This window comes from Falco biarmicus, chromosome 8 (genome assembly GCF_023638135.1).
Source record: "Falco biarmicus isolate bFalBia1 chromosome 8, bFalBia1.pri, whole genome shotgun sequence".
In the NCBI taxonomy this organism is placed as follows: Eukaryota; Metazoa; Chordata; class Aves; order Falconiformes; family Falconidae; genus Falco; species Falco biarmicus.
In genome coordinates this window covers 2,674,406-2,693,797 of record NC_079295.1, presented here as the reverse complement: position 1 = coordinate 2,693,797, position 19,392 = coordinate 2,674,406, and the positions used below count along the sequence as shown (strand labels likewise).

Genomic DNA, 19,392 nt, shown 5'->3' with positions numbered 1-19,392 from the left:
AATCTTGTTTGTGCAAAACCAAGTTAAGCAAAGCTCTAACTTTGTCACATACAAACATTCAGTACTTAGCCATGCAACTTCACAAACATAACAAAAAACCTCAGTGAGCTGAAACATCACTGGTATCAAATTAATACACAATTTTATTAGCATTTTTAAACATCAGAAGTGCCAATTTTTCATATGGGAACATCTAAAACATATCATATGAAATAAAACTCTGTTAGCTGCTGCAGAGCTTGCAGCAGTTCTAAAATGGTGTGTACTTAAACACTGAACCGCAACACATTAATTCAGTCATTTTAAGTTATGATTTTTACAATATACCAGAATACTTCTGTTTCTCCAAACAGTGTTACATGACCACAGGACACAGTCCAAAGCAAGGACACTATTATCAGATGAGGTTTTAGGTAGCGGTCCTGAACTAGGCTAACCTGCATTTGATGCTGATCAAAGGTTATGCAAAGGAGTAACAGCCAGCTTCTTGGATCAGGAAAAAGTAATTATGACATCTAGCTATCAGCTGGAGGCAAAACTGTGGCTATACACCTCAGCTCGGATCCCAGAGCAGATAAATACTATTCTAGCTCAATTCTACTTGGAAGCTTTCTGTAATCTGAAGGGTAGATTGAATTTACTTTCAGCTTACTTTGCAAACGTAAGCTAAGCCAGTGTTTTAAATCCATTTTGTAATGATTGTAACAAACTGATTCAAATAATCACTAAATCACCCACACTGCTAAATATTTTTCATATGACAATAGCAATTTTGGAATCAGCAAAAAAATAGGAGATGCTTCTAGCCACTCTTCTGAAGGCTTTGAGTGACGTTAGATGTCTTCTGTCATAGGATTCTAAAGCGATTCTACAAAACACACAATTTAGGAATCCAGCACAGCATGTAGTGTCCACAAGAGAGCAACAGGAGCAACTTCTTACTGCTGCAAAGGTCAAAAATACAGCTTAAAGAAGTTCACCTATTTTATTCTGCATTCATGCAGCAATTTTTGAGAAAACCTATTCTTTCCTGTTTTCTTGGTGATACAGACAGCAAAAATTACAGCAAGAATTTTACTTTTCTTCCCAATCTCTTCCTTCCTAAGGAGGAAGATATCTTAAATGCTTTAAATTCAAATTTAGTCCCACAATACCCATTTGAATAAAGAACAGGAACTGTTTATACTCACCACATTGATGAATTATTGTTCATACAGCCAAAAATCCAGCTACTTGTGTCCTGTAAAGTCAATACCATAAAATGGTACATTACTAATACGTGAGTGTATTTATAGAGATATTAAAAATAGCAATTATTTACTGCAACAATGCAGGAGTTAATGCTGACAATCTTCTTCAAAATTTATATATGCTAACTGTTTCAGTACACCAGATGTCAGCAGCTGTTCCAAAAATCCTCTGATAGCAGAACCTTGGTGCAATTGACTGCCTAAAGAGAGGAACAAACTTCCCTCTTCATCTCGTTCCTTTTCTGTTAAGTGTGTCTGCAGCAGCTGTTATTACAGTGACCAAACCCTCAGAAGGATGTCAAATACTGAAGAGTAAAAGCAAAGATTATGATAAAAACAGTTTCTCTCGGATTTCCTCAATTATTTATAACAAAAGATATCCACCATCTTTTTTTATTCATTTCACAATGAAGTCAGACTTCTGTGTTAACAGCAAGTGATATCCTCCATTAAAATTCCGATGTTGTGATCTTGGAATTACAATTACAAGGATGAAAAGATGAAGAATAAGACTGAAAGGTGGGGGTTTCTAGGAACCATTTTAAATAATTTCTGTTTGCCACCTTTTTGAATACATTTTCTAAAAATCAAATACAAGGTTAAACAAACTTTCACCATTGCCCTTAAAAAATATCTGCCTTACATATGGTGTCAAAATCAATTTTAAGTTTATTTTTTTCTAATGAAAAGAAACATCTCAATGTACTATCCTAAGTAGTCAAGAAATACTTTAGAATTTTAATGTTCTACTGCTTCCTCCCTCGATAATTTAAGCGCTTTGAAATGACAGCACCATGATGCGAGTATCTCAGACATTGTTCTGTACCTCCTCCTCAAGCAGTATTAGTCCTGTCTTTAAGATAGTATAACAAAGGCAAAAGTTAACCTGTTAAAGCACAACTAAGATCACAACAGATGTGTCAGTATTGAAGCTGCTACTGAGAAGGACAATTAGAAAAGCACTGAGAACACAGAATCTTGTTTTCCCCAAGGGTGGTATGAATCTCTTCTTTGGGATGAGGAGGAGTGGTGACACAGGCAGGTAGGATGAAACAGGAAAGCATCTCAAGTTTCTTGCCACTAATCTAGAATACTCATGTAATTCTGAAAAGTGTATTTATCCATCTCCAGTTTGCCAAGAAATTACATTCCTTCCTTTCAAAAAATATTTTTAAAAACACGTCAAAAGCATTTTTGCTGAATTTATGTCTCTTGAGATTAAAAAAATTGTTGCACATTATTATCTCTCAACAGAGGAGACAACCAAGAAGATACTGTTTTCTCATGTGGCTTCCATTTGCTTCCACTGCTTAGTGGAAGATCCCTGCAGCCTTTCAGGCTCATTTCAATTTTATTATGGGAAAGCAAACCTATAAACTGCTTTCCCAAATTAGAAGTATGGCTGAATCCTGGCAGCACTAAAAATAACTTCTTCATTCAAGCCCATCAATACAGAACTGCCCTAAAAGGAGAAAGTAATCTGGGGCTAACCATAAGAGAGTCAAAAATAAAACGTTTGAGGTTCAGGTGACATTGAAGGTTTCAGATCTAGAACATTAAGTGTGACATGCTAAACCAGGAAGTACATCTAACACAATGTATTAGGCTGTGAATGTAAACAAATGTCAGTAATTTCAACAGCTGTTCATTAAACTGTCTTAAAACTGCAGCAAATCTAAATTAAAAAAATACAGCTTTATAAGCAAACTCCAGACATTAAAGAAGTATTTTCTCACCAACATACTGTTTTCACAGTAAACATGACTGTATGATTTTCTGTGGCTTGCAAGAGGAAATGTGAAATATTTTCCATCAGAATCCTTCAAAGAAAAGAAAAAAACACTGCTCATTAGTAAAAAACCCCAAAACCAAAAAAACACAATGAGAAAAAAATGTTACGTACATTGTAAACTGAGTAAGTCCATTTTGAGGCTTTGACTGTAATCCACATGAAAGCTCCTAAAAGAAAATATGTTTTTATGTGCCACACTGCAGGACCTATTATCCTTATCCCCAAAATCTTATACTTATCTCCAAGGTCTTATCTCTTATCTGTAAATGGCCATAAACTTTGTAACCTTTAATCAACACAAGATTGCTACTGCTTAGAATTACATGCAACAGTTTCCATCAGTTACACAGGAAACAGCAAACCCCTAGGATCCAGTTACTAAACATGAATTATAAAATAAAAACCCTATGGAACTTGAAACAAAGCTCTCAAGGCAACAAAACACCTAAGAAAGCGAATGGTACTAATGTAATTACAGGGTGACTGATTAAACTGAGGCCACGTTAGAAACAGCTTTGATCTTTGCTCACGTCAGCCTTTTAAGAAAACTAATACAGAAACTTGTGTAGAAGTCAGTCAATGATGACTGAATAACACGTACATGAAAACAGTAGCAGTTTAAAGATATGTCTGGGAAAAAAAGACTAAGAATAATGAAGAGATCAGAGATAAAAACAATGCAAACTGTCATGCAGGAAGGTTAACATCTTTCTTCTGTGTAACTAGAGTAATAAATTCACAGAAATCTAGCTAACTGTTGAGAGGTCACTACAAATAGGAAGATGCAAACACAAAATCCAGTCTAAACATATTCCTCCTTATTGCTAAAGCTGACCCCCTAAAAAAGGCAAACTAAGTACAAAAAAACCAACAAACAAAAAAAATCAGTTCCACAGCCTGTTTGGGCAGCCGTTCCAAGGTCTGACCACCCTCCCGGTGAAGTACTTTTCCCCAGTACGTAACTGGAATTTCTTTTGCTGTTACTGGGCTCTACTGCCTACGGCGTTAGCATGCACACCTTTGAGAAAAAATTAGGTTCACCTTCTCTCCAATCTTTCATTAGGTAGTTGAAGACAGCAACAGGATCGATCCCCCTTCACAATCTCCTCAGGGCAAAAAGCCCCAGTTCACTCAGCCTCCCTCCCCCACGGCCTATGCCCCAGGAGCTCCACCGGGGTGGTCCTCTGCTCCGGGCTCACTCCAGCGCATGTCACTGCCTAAGTGCCTTCTTATACCAGGGTGGCCAAAACTGGACATCAAAGGTCAAGCTACCTTAGTATTTCTGCAACAGCTTATATTAAGAAAGTCCCTGAAATGAAATGTTTTTTATGAAATGGTTCAGCCCACCTCAGCAAAGCTAGGAATACAGCTGTGCCCTACAAAAGTTCTGTTTAGTTCCCAAGGCTCCACACAGTCATAATTTCTCGGCATTTACAAGGAAACCATTAGTGTGCACTCCATTTTACCCTGCCATGTCATGAAAAAAAGAGGCAGTCACTGATGAAGCAGATCTGAAAATTCAGGATTTCTATGAGTAGCACAAAACTAACACAGTGGCTCTACAATACCCATACTATCCTTCTTGCAAGCATGGGATGTAAGTGTAGATTAGACTGTACTTTTGACATCCAGCTATGCCCAGTTTCTGACATTTTCTACTGGACACCCTGGTGTAAATACAGCTCCTGCTCACCCCGCAGACTCTAAGACATGCAAAGTGACAGGTTTTTTCCTCCTACGCCTTTTAACCTATTTAGTACTGAAACCTCATGAAAGCTGATAGTTTAGGTCTGTAATAAGTAGATCATTTCAGCAATGTCTGAAGAAGGACCAAATGTATTCCAGAAGTTTGTTAGTGAGAAGATTTAAGTAGTAACAAATGAGTATCATTGAATTCTGATCAAAAGAAAAGTGCTGCACACCCGTGAGTTCTGTAAAAGCTTCAGGATTTTCCTCAAATATCTTTGCAGGGTGTCTCACAAAGTGGTGATTCAGTACAGACATTCTCTTCTTCGGATCCTCAGTTATCTAAAAAAAAAAAAAGAAGAGCACACTGTCAAATTTAATTTTACTGATTTGTGTGATTTACAATCATCACATGATCATAGCTAGCAATACAGTTTTGGGGATGAGAGGCAGGAGAGATTGTTAGAAGACATGGTATACTTTCTATTCTAAATTTAATAATCTGAACAAATAAAGCACCATCGATAGTCAACCACTGCAGTACAGGAAGTCTACACATTATAAAGCATAGCTAAAACTTTTAGGAGTGTTACATCCTTGCCCACTCTTAACACAAGGAAACCACTCTATTAAGCTTTCTTTATACATACACATGCATTCTTCCTGAAATAACACACTTATAAATGTCAGAATTCTTCCTAAACTATGGCATATTTACTAGCCTGAGATCACAAATCCAGCCTACCACATCTCATCTTAGTATTTTGAGCATCCAAACAGCTGCAGAGTTACATTTTTGTTTGGTTGGTTTTTTGGTTTTTTTTTTTCGAAATCACATTACTAATGTTTGTCTACTCAGCTTTTCAAAATTATGGCCATTACAACTGACTTCTGTAAAGTTTTATGCTCCTGCGCATTGTCAGTCAACTCCTGAACAACCGTAGCCCCTTTTTGTCTTTCTCAAACACACGTTAAAGTAAGTATATCTAAGAAACTAAAGAAGCCTGCCCCAAACAGCCTCAAAAAGAACACCTGAAAGCCTTCCTTTTCTGTGGCTGGGGCTTTGCTCTTACTTATTTTCAGCCTCTTGGACCTTAATTCCAATTCATGTTTATTGCTGAAACATTTCAGAAAGGGAACAGTGTACAATGGAAGATTTCTCCAATAGTTTTCAAAAAGTAAGATGCAGGATATTTATTTAGACAAGCAATAAATAATGGCAGCTAGAGGTAAACAAATATGCTTGTATTTTACTAACATTCTATTTTTGTAAGTGCTATTTGCAAAAGAACACCAGAAATACGTGCTGGCCACTATAACAACACAACATTGGGAAGTTTGATAAGTATTATGTCTGATTTGAAGTATTGGAGGTTTTTGCCCTTTATATACTAGTCAGAGAAGGTCACTCGAACACACAGTGAGAGGGAATGTTCAAAGCTACACAGCTAGCAACACTTGTTCTTCCTGGTGCAAGGTCAACTAAACCTGCAACATTATGGAAGAAAAGTTCAGTCCATACCTCAGCTATAAAGCATCAAGCAGTCAATAATAAAAACTGAGTTAACACCTAATTATTTCTGACATGTTGGTCAAACACCACAAAGCCACAGGATTTTTCAGTGCCTGGTACAAAACGGCAACAATTTTCTCAGCATGACTTAAAAATAATCAGAAAGAGTTTTCTGTATAATAGGGTGGGTTTTTTCCTGATCAAGTGCTCTGGGGGAAGAAGAAAGTGCGATGGGGAAATATACTGGAGATCACATATACAAACCTGCCTTGTATTTTCATCTATGAGATCAAAAAAAGCTCTAATGGTAGCCAGGATCAATTCTTTGCACCTAAACACAGAGTAAGTAAAAATAAATATAGAAAGGAAATATCCAGGGGAATAACAGTAGTCAGAAAAGACATCATAATAATATTATCCTGAAGTTAAATTATTACATAATATGATAACAGTAGAGAATAGAGGGATGCACGGTCAGTCAATTAACCGTTGTTCCATGAGCTTACCACACTATGGAGAGATGGTCTGTTGAGGCCCAAGCTCTTGGCACAGCTGAGCTCTGTTTGAAGAAGGAAAAAAAATTAGATTTTCTTAGTATGCAAACATTTTAAAATTCTAAGCTAGCCTTTCCCCTCCTTATTTAAACATATTTGTGCAATTAAGAGCAGCAGCATTTTTCTTAGGAGTTTCAGGGGACTAGGGTGCAACAGAATGACTTCGTCAGTCTAAGACCTTACAAGTGCTGAAGCACTTATAAAATAGGCCTTGTAAAACAAAATGACCAAGTTATTATGTTAGATAGCAGAGACTAATGGCAAACGGGCAAATAATGGCGTGGAGGAAACTTACCAAAAATTTCTTCAAAAACTGCTTCTATGACTAATCTTACTACTTTAACAAGTGATCCTGGCACACAAGAATAGAAGCATGCCAACAAAAGCTGCTGCTGAAAAATCAAGGGCAACCTCAACATAAAGATGCATCGGAACACCACGCAGAAAAAACTGGACAGCCTGAAGCTATCCATGTAAGTGTATGGCACGTACTGCATTTTAGGGACTAATACCAAAACCACCTCCCATAAATGGAGCTTATCACCTAGTTGAACAACTTAACTTGATTCAAGCTATGAACTATTAATGCATTACAGTTGGGAAGAAAAAACCCAAACCAAACCAGAACACCACCACCACAATCTCCAAAACAAAACAAACCCTCCGCCCCACCAAACCCACAAATCAAAAACCCAAAAAAACCCCCCAAACCCATTAAAAAGAACTGGTACCCCTGCACAGGAGATTTCATGCAAAATTCTGGTCACCAACACTCAAGAGAAATGAAAGTGGAACAGATGCAGAGAACGGTTACTAGGACAAAGGGAATGTGGAGTTAATCTTCTTAGCCTAGCAGAATCAGAGCTGAGACTATTTATAGACAGCTTTCTGTACAACACACAGGAAGGTAAACACCAAGGGAATGACAACTATTTCAGATAACATTTCAAGTTGATGACAGAACAAATGCATTTAAAGCTGGAAATTACAAATGTTCTCCCTACTGGGAAGTGTTTTCCAGCTTCTTCCATGTACAGAACAGGTTGATGGCAGGGGGATGGATGACAAACCTAACTACTTTATGATGCCTCTTGATTAATTTTGGAAGGAGACAGATGCCTGCAAAAGCAGAATACTGGACTTGACAGTCTACTGCATCCTTTCTATACCTTAAATTCTTTGAAAAACAATACATACAAAAAGAAGGCTCCAAGCCAGAGCTCCCTTTTTGTAATTGAATGAGCAGTCTAGACCTATAGTGCGCATCTGTCAGTCTCCACATACACATCTCTTGCAAAAACACAGGAAAATAAAACCTGGGTTCTGGAACTGAAAAGGTGCAAGAAGGTGGTGACAAGAAACAGTACCAAGTGGCAGATGATTCAAACCAACCCCAACACATACTCCTCCAGAAGATGCTTGTTTATACTACATCAACTAGTTATGATTTTATAACCATGCACTATGTAGTATTTTCATATTCAGTTATACTATGCTGCACATACAGACTATAATTAGACACCAATCCATGCATTACATAAATAGCTATCTAACATAGCTCCATGCAAAACCTAAAAACAGTTTGCTTTTTTACCACAACGGATAAGGCACTGTCATGTTGACTCGATCTTGGTAGAAAAGCCAGTCCTGAACGAACTTGGTAATCTCTGAATCCTCCCGCCACAGAAAGGGTAGTTAAATTTCTTAAATCTTGGGCCTTTAGAATCCAATGATTGTTTACAGCTGTATAAAAATCTATAAAATAGATTATAATCAATCACAATTTCTGCATAAGTCTATTTTATATACAAAAAAGCTATAGAAACATTTAATTGAAAGTTTCTGTAAGGGGCCCAAGAGGCATTCAAGCTCTGGTTATCACTTTTGATTCATATAAGGAATGAAAATTACTGTTTTAACCCCAAGGAAGCAGCAGTTGAGAAAGACAGATAAGAGCTGAGCATATACATTGTTAAAATAGCAAACCATAGATATATTTGAAGGACAGCCATGGTCCAGAAACTTTCAACAAAGAAGAAGCATTGCAGTGCAATCAATTGTAGAAAGTAGAATTAACACAAGCACAATAAATGAAATTCAGCAGCTAAAGATAACCCGCTCCTCTCAGATGCCACAGAGAATAATGAAAAATAACTGTCTATTCCCTCTCCTTCACCAATTCCCTCAATATCTACACAACTATCGCCGAGCACATGTATTTCATCACCACAGTCAAATCTAGCTTTTCAAAAACACATACAGTACATGCATAATGATTATAATTTATTTTTTATGCCACAGTTATTTAGGTGAGCATAAAATATGATCTACCTTTTGTGTAAATAGATTGTATAAAATATAATTTTGTATCTACATTCCATATTCTCACTGCCCCAGCCTTTGGGCATGACAAACATTAAATCTAGCAACATCCACAGAAATAACACTATTTAGCCAATTCATGTGATAAATAAATCTATTAAAGAGGTCAAGTTTTAAAAAAGAAAAATGTCATTCACTGGAGAGCTTACAAGTTTAGTAACATGCTCTGCAACTTAATAAAAATCACAAATTACTGAGAGCTCCAGGCCCTGCACAGAAGCTCGAGTCCAAACAATCCATTTTATATGACACTTGAACTACTCTTGGTACCATAGAGCTCTCTAACAACCACCTAAGTAACAAAGGAATAGATTAATTACAGTAGACAAACCAGCACATTTTTGCTTTCGATTTGCAAGAATCTCACTTATTAATGCTTGAGAGGATCAATAAAGAAATACGACGTAATTACATAACCTGTAATACTTACCAGTAAGGTATTTATCTAAAGGCATTACAGGTGCAACATGAGGTGTGGCTTGTGTAATGAGGAGGTTTATCAGCTCAGGCTTAAAATTCTTCAGAGTAAGCAATGCTCTTGCAATAAGACCACCCATGGAATGACCTACTATTGCAACACTGGTTGGTGCGAATTCTCGACCCTTAAGCAAAGAGCGAAAAGTAATCAGACACATCCAAAATAGATTTGACATTGAACTATGGTTATCAGCTGTACTTTATTTCCCCCCAAAAAAATAATTAACTTAATGTCCTTTCAAGGATAATATTAACTAGTATCAATTTGATATGTTAGCAACTAAATTTACATTCATTTTGTAATCTCGAAAAACGTGCTTAGCATGGAGTTTCCAGCTCAAAAAGAAATATTATATAGTCTGTGTAAGCATAGGAAACCTAAGCTTATTTTAATTTCTGAGACTCCTAGGGACATAGGATATCAGAGTGCTTTCCTAGAGAAAACTGGATGTAAGGTGATGTTATATTAATATTTTAATAAGCTAGGGAAAGTTTACATGTTTACTACAAAAAAGCCTACATTGTGCATGAAAATATTTACTTAGAAACACAATATAGAACGTAACCAAAGCTCTGGGATTGTCACAAGCATTAAAAACCTATTAAAGAGCAGCAATTCTCTATTGCACTATTATCACATTCAGTTATCTCCACACATTATAAAATCTCCCTCCCTTATTCATCACTCTTCAGTTTTTCAGCAAAAAAGGCAGCCCAGAATTCCATTCCCAAATGCAAGTACATTATTCAGCATACGTCACTACTTACCCTGTACAACTTCAGAATTACTTTTATGCATTCATGCACAAACTTGGTCTGTCGTTGTAGACTACCACCATACAATGCAACCAACTCCTCATTGAAGTTGATGCTGAAGAAATTAAAATGATATTTGAAGTCAACGTCTTCCGCTTTTCTAAGTGCAATGGAGCCAAGAGAACGCACTACAAAAGAAACCACAATAGTTAGAACAGTCTAATAGTCACTGCTTCACACCATCATTAGTAGGCAAACACATAAATATATAATCTATTAAGAAAAAAATGTTATCTTCAATCCATTACTCATCTAAAGTAATTCATAAAAGTAAGAAACAGAGGAAAAAGACGTCCAAAAGCAAATAACCTCTTTTCTAATATGCAATCACAGTTGTTTTACAAAAACAGATTTGAAAATATAATTACATCAAAAGTATCAGCCAGTCACTGTCAGAACTGAATTGCAAAATGAGAAAAGAAATAATTGTTTCCTATTTTTCTAAAAATCCCTCTGAAAAAAAATTATTAGTAAACATATAACAACAAGAGCTTTCAGAACAATGTGCAAAAGTACAAATCTGATTAAATGAAAAGGAAGTTTGGAACAAGTTACCAAGAGCTGCATGCTATACTTAACAGCAGTTAACCACACGACCTAGCTTACTGCTGACTACAGAGATATTTTATGTCAGAAACAAACTTATACAAGATCAAGGATTATGTTCCTCCGTCTGAGGGCTGCTTTCCTCAGCTCATTTGCACCTTCTTACTGCCACCAGGACAAGGCGGCAAAATGACTTCAACTCCAGAGGCATTGCTACTGCTAGGCTTTCCTAAAATTCCTTTAAAGATCATCAACTCTCAAACAACATTCCCAAATACCACCAAGATATGTATATAAACCAAATACCAAACCCTAAAAGACACTTTTCCACCTGAAACCTTGAGGGAGAAAATCTTGTATTTACACGGTCTCGCTTCTGACCTCTCTTCTCCATCTAACCTCGGCTGCTACTTATTACAGCCTTCCGAGTGCAGAATTGTCCCTGAGTTTCCATGGAGACATGGCAGGATAGGAACAGCAATGGCTGCAAATGGAAAAGCATGGCAGGAGAAAAAGAAAATAAAAGGCAAAGTCCCAAAAGCGAGTATATAAAACAACTAATGGTCACCAGAAAGGTCTGCCCAAATCCAGCACATCGGAGCAAGATTCTTCCAGAGTGCAACAGTGTGAGATCTGCAGCCTGCAGAATTCTCCTTCCGGACAAGTATGTGACAGAAATTAACACACCAAGCAGTTTTCAGTGAAGTTTGTAAAATAGGAAAATAACATTTATGAAATACTTTATATGTTCGAACACCCAAGCAGGTATTATCACCATGATGAAAACTGTAAATCTAATTTCACCAATTCTATCTAAAGCTAGTAAGTGGTAAGAACACATTCATAATGGTTTGAAAAGACCTAAACAGTACTCAAAAGATCAAGTATCTTATCACAACTTTACATCTTGGAGGTCATGGTAAAGAGAACAAGAACATTGCCAAAGATCACAAGACAAGCATGTGACAGACACCCAAGTTGAACTCAGGCTCTCAATTCTCCCAGTCTCGGGTTCATTTCCAACAACTACACCAGTACATCCTTTACTCAAAGTCTGAATTTTGTACATTTTAAAAGGTTCATTTTCATGCCCACGAAAGCTGATGAATTAACATGTTTCAATAGTGTTTCTAACACATCAAAATCTCCTGAAAGGAAGTTGTAGTGCAGTGGGTGTCAGTCTTTTCTTCCAAGAAATGGACTCAAGTCAGGAGAGTTTTAGACTGGATACTAGGGAAAAAAAAATTCTTCACTGAAATGGTTGTCAAGCACTGTAACAGGCTGCCCTGACAGGGAAGTGGTGCAGTCACCATCCCTGGAGGCATTTAAACAATACATAGATGTGGTGCTTACAGCCATGGTTTAGTGGTGGGCTTGGCAAGTTTTAGGTTGATGGCTGGATTCAATGAACTTATAGGTCCTTTCCAGCCGAAATGATTCTATGAAAATAACAAGCCCAGCAAAGGCAGCAACAGAACTTCTGTCTTCCTTGCTCAGCAAATATGGATTTATTTTAAACAAGTATGAAAATAACCATAGCAACACCTTCTCTGTTCATCTAGGTATCAGAACGAAAGTGTGTTATCCCACAGTAAATTCTGAACACAATATGAATTTCCATAAATTCCACAACAAACCAAAAACTATTCTGAGCCACTGATTAAGGCTGAACATTTTCACAAAGATTTTGAGAAAGGCACATATTACTTATTGCCAGTTTCCCTAAATCAATTTCTCAAATAAATATTTAAATTTTTACTGATCTTAAGCAGCACATCATATCCACAGCAGGTAGTACTTCTACTCACTTAGTTTAAGTTTTTCTTCAGATACTCCCTTTTGATTCCTAACATGCCCTGAAGGTATCATTTTATTTCCCACATAACAACGTACTGCCATTGTTTTAGACAGAGCATGAATTCACAGATTTGCACAATTACAAAAGTCCATATGGCATCTCTCATAATCATTGTGTTGGTAATCTTTTTTGGATGCTATTGAGCCTGAAAATCTGTAGGGGTTTTCTGGAAGCATGAGTTGGTAAAATATTTTACTTTGTTATAAGCTAAATAAGTATGTCCTCAAAGAAAACAACTTTGTAAAGGTTCTCCGAGATAATTTAATCATCAAGTTTAGTAAAAAGATAAGGAAAAATTATCACAGTGAGACATCAGGGTTTAGACTGCGGTGGTTTTCCCCGTGCATACAAATCAATTTTGTTCACATCATGGAGTATTACTGTTTCAAGCACATTTTAGAGAGCAAAAATCACTGCCTGACAAACCCAGCCTGGAAGGAATACCAGATACTTGCATAAACACTTAAACATAATACCTCATGTTCATCAAACTACTAACTTCAGTATTTACAATGAAAAATAATAACGCTTTAAAACCATTACTTATTTTCATTTGGAGCCTAGAAGTTTCAGAGGGAATAACCTGGAAAACAAAGCAGGCTATGTGTCAAGTGGGAAGATGACCTTAAGGGAAAAAGACCACTACATGAAAAAGTAGGAATTAATGAAGCTACAGGGCAAGCCATAAGATGATGCTTATTTCTATAGCACGTAATTACTTCACAGATGGTAGCTTGTGCAGTTTCTTCTAATCAAATTCAGGTCTCGTGTTATTTGGCATAACTGCACTAAACGTTGTTCAAATCAAAACCAACTAGATGTTTGCAATCAAAAATACAGCAAGGGTGCAGTGCTGCCATAGTACGGCCTAAACTGTACTGTTTCTGGCTATCAAAAGTTAAAGTCTCACTCCAGAAAAATATTATAGCTGAACTGTTCAACAGATTTCAAACAAAAAGAATGTATTTTGACTGCTTGAAATTAACCATGGACTTACAAGGATATCTACACCATAATATTGTCAGTCATTGTGACTCTTGTTGATACTATTTCAAACAGAAAACTTCTTGCCACCAGCTGAAGTATAAACACAAGAGCTGTTTGTAACACCCCTGTAACTTAACTAAATGCTTACCTTGTTTGTAACTGCCAGCATTCCCAGGAAGAAAGAGAACTGGAATTCCTGTCAATAGGAGATTTTTGTTTTCTTCGGCATAGTTCCCTTCTCCATAGAGATAGAGCTCATATGCTGGGTATCGTCTGGCTATTTTCTTGGGTAATTTTATTTTCTGTTGAAAAGTTTAAAAGAAAACAAATACCTTGCTTATACTGTTGCAAACAAGAAGATACAGTGGCTATCCAGTCGTTTAAATGATCTGGCTTATGTTTTACCTATTAAGTTACAGTCATATAATTATGTCTACAGAATAAAAAATTATGACTACAGAGTGAAAAATGGGGGTTTGCTTAAAAAAATAATTAAAAATAAAGTATCAAGTATTTTGTTTAAGTAGGTATTACCATGCACACTTAGTGGCTACACTTACTTGAAACAGCTATTAACTGGCTTTGAAACAAACTGCAACTGAGTGCAACTATGTATCTTTTAAAGTTGCACATTCATCAACTAAATCCAGACTTACACTACAGAGGAGGAAAAAGGAAAAGGAAAAGGTACAGCCCAACCCACTTCTCCCAGGTCACGAGAATTTGAGACCAGAAACTGGGGCACCTGAGTGATCCTAATTATTCCAAATGCTCCTTAACAGCTCTGGAATCCTTTCCAATACCATTTAACTCGGAACAAGGATGTGCTACCGCACCTGATGCCAAAGCTAAATCTCAAGAACACAGTTACGTAGGTGACTGTCAGATGACAACTATCATGTCAGGGTAAGTTACAGATGCAACGCGAGTTCTCTTAGGTGATTTTTACAGAGTTGAAAACTGCAATGGGAATTTAAACAATAGTAGTAACCACCTTAATATGGCTCATCAGAAAAAATAAACCCATGATACTTTTTTCTTGCTGTTTTTAGAGTTGGTTTTGTGGCCTAGTGATGAACCACCTGGTTTTGTAACAACTCAGGATCCAATTTACACAGTCAACTGTCGTCTTAAAGAAGGCCCTATTTCTTGTACTAAAACAAAGAAGCAAACAACTGACCACCTCACCTATCACATAACATAATCATAGGATTATGAATTCCCAAAGAGGAAAGAACCAAAATCGCTTTGAACCTGAGGGCTAGGTGATGGTTAAGTCTTAGACCAGTAAGTGATGACTCTGAGAGCCATATGCCACTGGTTTAAACTAAATAGACTGTAAGTATGAAAACGTTTAATTAGCTTCTACATGGAGGCTGGCTGGTTTATAATTTTGAGTTTCTAAGACAGAAATTTTTAAAATTTCTATGAATGTGAATACACTTGTTCTAACATTTGATTGCTTATTTTATGACAATTCAGAGATAAATAAGATAATAAAAAAATAAAATTATTAAGGTGTAGTTTATATTTTAAGGAAACACTTCATTTTACACAATACGATCAAAACTAAACTCAGGTTTGCATCAGAAATCTTCTCTAAAATCGCTCTTAATTGCTTTCTCAAATCAAAGCATCGTTGTTTTGGATATTTCAGTTGTTTCTCTCAAACCAATCTAGAGTAAAGGCAATTTAGCTTTAATTTCCTGCCAAAACACACTTGCCCAAGGAGTATTTCCTTTCTCCCTTTGCCTTCAAATTGCCATATTGGTTATTGGCAACCTCTTCTTATGATGCTTGATAAATAGATTTAAAATGTATTTTATATAATATGTATAAATAGGTATTATATTTTTATAATATTATATATTATAACAAAATACACATACTAGAGGCAGACAGAGTGTGTTCCAATTCCTTCACTGTGAACAAAAGAACAGTTAAGCTTTGTTCAGGCCTTATGTCTTCAGATCATTGTTTCCATGTTCCTTCCCTTTTCTCCAACATCTCACCTTCCTAACTTCACTGACCTAACTGTCCCTTTCTACTGCTCCTTTTTCAAAGGTTTTTTCAAAAATTTGTGAAAAAATGTTAAATTAATCAGTGTCCATTACTAAACTAAGAATGCCACCAAGATATGTTTATATAACCTCCTGATGGACCACATCAGCTGTCCTTCCATGGTATCTTCCTGGTTCACTATTCTTGCAAACACTTTTACAGAACATAAAATTAACAAGCTGCCCTTCTTTGGGTCCATGTTGAAAGCAAAAAACTACACAATCCATAAGAACTGTACTACCAAAATACTGGGTTTATTCAGTCAATCACAACGCTCAAACATTATAACAAAACAGCAATGCTTAACTCGAAAGGAAAACAGATGTTCACATTCCATGACAGTGTATTTAAATTATGAATTCCCAAGACACTGCTTACATAATTGGTTGTAGTGAGCTATATTAACTTTTTACAATGTCAAACAGGCTTCATTTTTCACCCTGGTTCCCAAAGAAATGAGGCTTATGAAAAAGTTCTCATTATTACTAACTTGTGAATCCCTTATGAAGCACAGCTGAACAGGACAAGGCTAGGTAAAATTCAAATAGTGCAATTCTGCAATACATGCCAAAAAACCCCACCAAAGATGATTAAGTGCAAAAAAAGAAAAAAAAAAGCAAACCAATTCCATTCCTTAGCATTAACTTGACTGTGAGCTAACCCACCCTGTCAGACACAAAAGAAATTAAACTTCTCATGTTTAATTGCTCAAATCATTATTTGTTTGTAACATGACACCCAACCTGGGAGGACCCGAAATTCCTACCTTGTGATTCTCGTACCAATGTCATCATTACAAAGACATTAAAAATTAAACAAGCAGCCTCTCAACAATAAAGAGGTACTTGAAGAGTATAATGCCTTAGCAAAAGCAGACAAATTAATAATTTCTCTCACCCCAGAAGTACTGCTTTCCACACAGTAAAAGTGACTATTCATCAGCAGAGATGGACGAGAGGGAGTGCTGCCAGCCCCAACCTGCATCTCCTGTGTGGAACTACCGCTTACCCTTAAGCCTCACATCTCCTACTGCCACAACGAGTACCTGAAGACGCTTAGAATTTAAGCCGCGACGTAACCAGTAAATACAAAAGATGTGTGGGGGCAGATAAGAATTTCAAGCAACTACCAATAACATTAGACAGATTTTGCTAGTAACTTTCTGTTGGCTGGCTTCAGATTGAAGATGAAGTAGGTTTTGGCTGCTAGGTGATCTGAAAAATTAGCGCATAGTATTTGGAACTGCTTAAACGATTTTGTTCTACAGCACTGACAAAACAACACTTGTAACTACACCAAGGCTCTCTTTTGTAGGCTAATATAACCATGTCAATGTTAGCAAATGAAGGTTAATAGATCCAAAAATTAACTTTCTGCTTCATTACCAGTTTAGGTACTAAGGTTTAAGATCTTCTTTACTGCGTGAACCAGTTTGCAACCTACTTCAGAACACAGTATTATTTAGAATACTTCACATTTTTTCTAACATAAATTATATCCCAGATGATGCTAAACTGATGTTTAGGAGACAACAAATCATGCTTTGGGATGCTTTCAATAGGACAGAAAATCCCGTAGTAAGCACAACTATTAAAAAGAGAAATTGATTTCCCACAACTGCGGCATTACCAGCGAACCTACATGCACTCACATATGTACATCCTCCTGCTCTTAAGCCGTAATACTGTGCCTGGAAAATGACAGTTCCATCAGCAGTCCTCTCTCTCAAACTGATCCAAGGTATTCCAAGATCAACTGATCAAGCAGTTTCCGAGAGGCTTCGTTAGCAAAGGAGGGACTTCAGAGAGACCCACAGGCTATGCCGACGGCTGCGGCTGTGCCACCTACAAGAGCTCACAGGGAGGCCCTTGCGCTGCGGGTTCACCAGTGCAAGAAATACACTGGTGTTTGAATCTCAGCTGTTCACTTTTTTGGACACAGCAGTTGCTTCGCACTCTGAAAAAGGACCAAGCACAAGGCTCAAGCTCCCGGGCACTCACGGTGCTGTCAGAGAACCTGGCCTGGCCTCTTCCTCCGCAACAGCTCGGGTGAGCTTTTGACAGGTTTTCCCAGTACTACAACAGGCATTTACCTGTCAGAGAATGGGAAGCTTTACTGTTCGTTGTCCCTTCGCACAGGTGGCAGTGCCAAACCCCTCATCACTTCGCAGGTAGCCAGCTTCTCCCTTCCGCAGCCACCCAAGGCGCACGCCTACGTGATGCAGCCAAAGCAGCGCGTTTTCCCACGTGCACAGACCCCTCAGATCGACCACAGCTATTTTTACCCCGTTTCCAGCTTGCTGTTACGCAGAGGCCACCTCAGCAAGTTAGCTACCTCACAAGTTCGGGGAGCGGCCGGGACCACCTGTGTGGCAGTTCTCCGCGGCTGAGCGCGGCCGGGGCTGCCTGCCCTCCCCGGTAGCGGGGCCGAGGGCAGCCGGGCCGTCGGAGGAGAGCCGCGCCGGGCCGGGCCGGGCCGCCGGCGTGGAGCCGCCGCAGGGCTGCGCCTCAGGAAGCGGCTGGCGGCCGCGGCCGCTCCCTCAGCGGCGGGCTCTCCCACCTGTTACAGCGCCGCCCGCTCCCTCGGCGCGCCGCACTCACCAGGTACTCGGGGTACTCGTACATGTAGGTCATGCTGCACCGGTTCTCCTCGTAGAGGAACAGCACGTCCCGCACCCCGAGCAGCACCAGCGCCGCCAGCGCCCCGCAGAAAAGCGCCGCCACCATGGCACCCCGCCGCGCCCAGGTGCGGAGCGCAGCGCAGCGCGGAGCCGCCCGTCCCCCGCTGCCTCTCGGCGCACACAGGCACGGCGGGGCGGGCGGCGCCACCGCCCGGGGGCGGGGCGGGGCGGGCGGCACCACCTGGCCGCCGCCGGCAGCGGCGGGAGGGCGGCCGCCATATTGGCAAGGCTAGGCTGAGGGAGGGACGGCCGCCATGTCGCGGGAGCCATTGCGGGGAGGTCAGGGGGCAACCGGCAGGCTCCCTCCGGCCGGCAGCTTGCCGGCGCTGCCATGAGAGGGAGGTCAGCTCGTCGTCGCGGCGGTGCGCCTGCTCAGCCGCAGGAGGGGCGCCGGCGCTCGGCCCCTCGGCGGGCGGGCAGGAGCCGGGCCGCTGAGGTGAATGCGCGGGCTCCGGCGCTCGCCCGGCTCCCGGCCCGCCAGCGGTGTCATCAAAACGGCCTTAAGGTTTCTAAGCACTCAGCACGTAAAAGCCGCTGTTGACAGTGGGTCTTTTGGGGGGGGGTTGTTTGTTTCCTTTAATTAATAACTTTTAACAACTTCCCATCTTTTATTGCTATGCGGCCCGGTGCGCGGCACGCACGCTGCTGATCATCAGCGAAAAATAATAGTAAAATATTTAATAACTGACATAAAAAACATCTTTTTTTTTTTTTTGATCGACAGAGGAAGTGATACTATCATCAGCTAAGACAAGGGGTAATTACATATGAGGGAAGTACAAAGCAGAAA

The 19,392-nt window shown here is 39.0% G+C and overlaps 1 protein-coding gene across 4 annotated transcripts in view; it reads right to left on the bottom strand.

Moving 5' to 3' along the window:
- PGAP1 (post-GPI attachment to proteins inositol deacylase 1) overlaps positions 1 to 19,156 on the bottom strand; it is a 39,858-nt gene extending 20,702 nt beyond the window's left edge. The window contains exons 1-11 of one of the 4 annotated variants that reach the window (XM_056348481.1): positions 18,523 to 19,156; positions 14,010 to 14,163; positions 10,423 to 10,598; positions 9,608 to 9,779; positions 8,390 to 8,550; positions 6,748 to 6,800; positions 6,506 to 6,572; positions 4,965 to 5,070; positions 3,154 to 3,209; positions 2,987 to 3,070; positions 1,191 to 1,240 (exon numbers count right to left, since the gene is read on the bottom strand). In XM_056348481.1, the coding sequence (XP_056204456.1) occupies positions 1,191 to 1,240; positions 2,987 to 3,070; positions 3,154 to 3,209; positions 4,965 to 5,070; positions 6,506 to 6,572; positions 6,748 to 6,800; positions 8,390 to 8,550; positions 9,608 to 9,779; positions 10,423 to 10,598; positions 14,010 to 14,163; positions 18,523 to 18,648 (1,205 nt within the window). In that variant the 5' untranslated portion in view covers positions 18,649 to 19,156. Of the gene's footprint in view, positions 1 to 1,190; positions 1,241 to 2,986; positions 3,071 to 3,153; positions 3,210 to 4,964; positions 5,071 to 6,505; positions 6,573 to 6,747; positions 6,801 to 8,389; positions 8,551 to 9,607; positions 9,780 to 10,422; positions 10,599 to 14,009; positions 14,164 to 18,522 lie in introns of those variants that run through there. The other 3 variants (XM_056348479.1, XM_056348482.1, XM_056348483.1) reach the window with 3 other exon arrangements.
- Between the last annotated feature and the right edge of the window lie 236 nt (positions 19,157 to 19,392).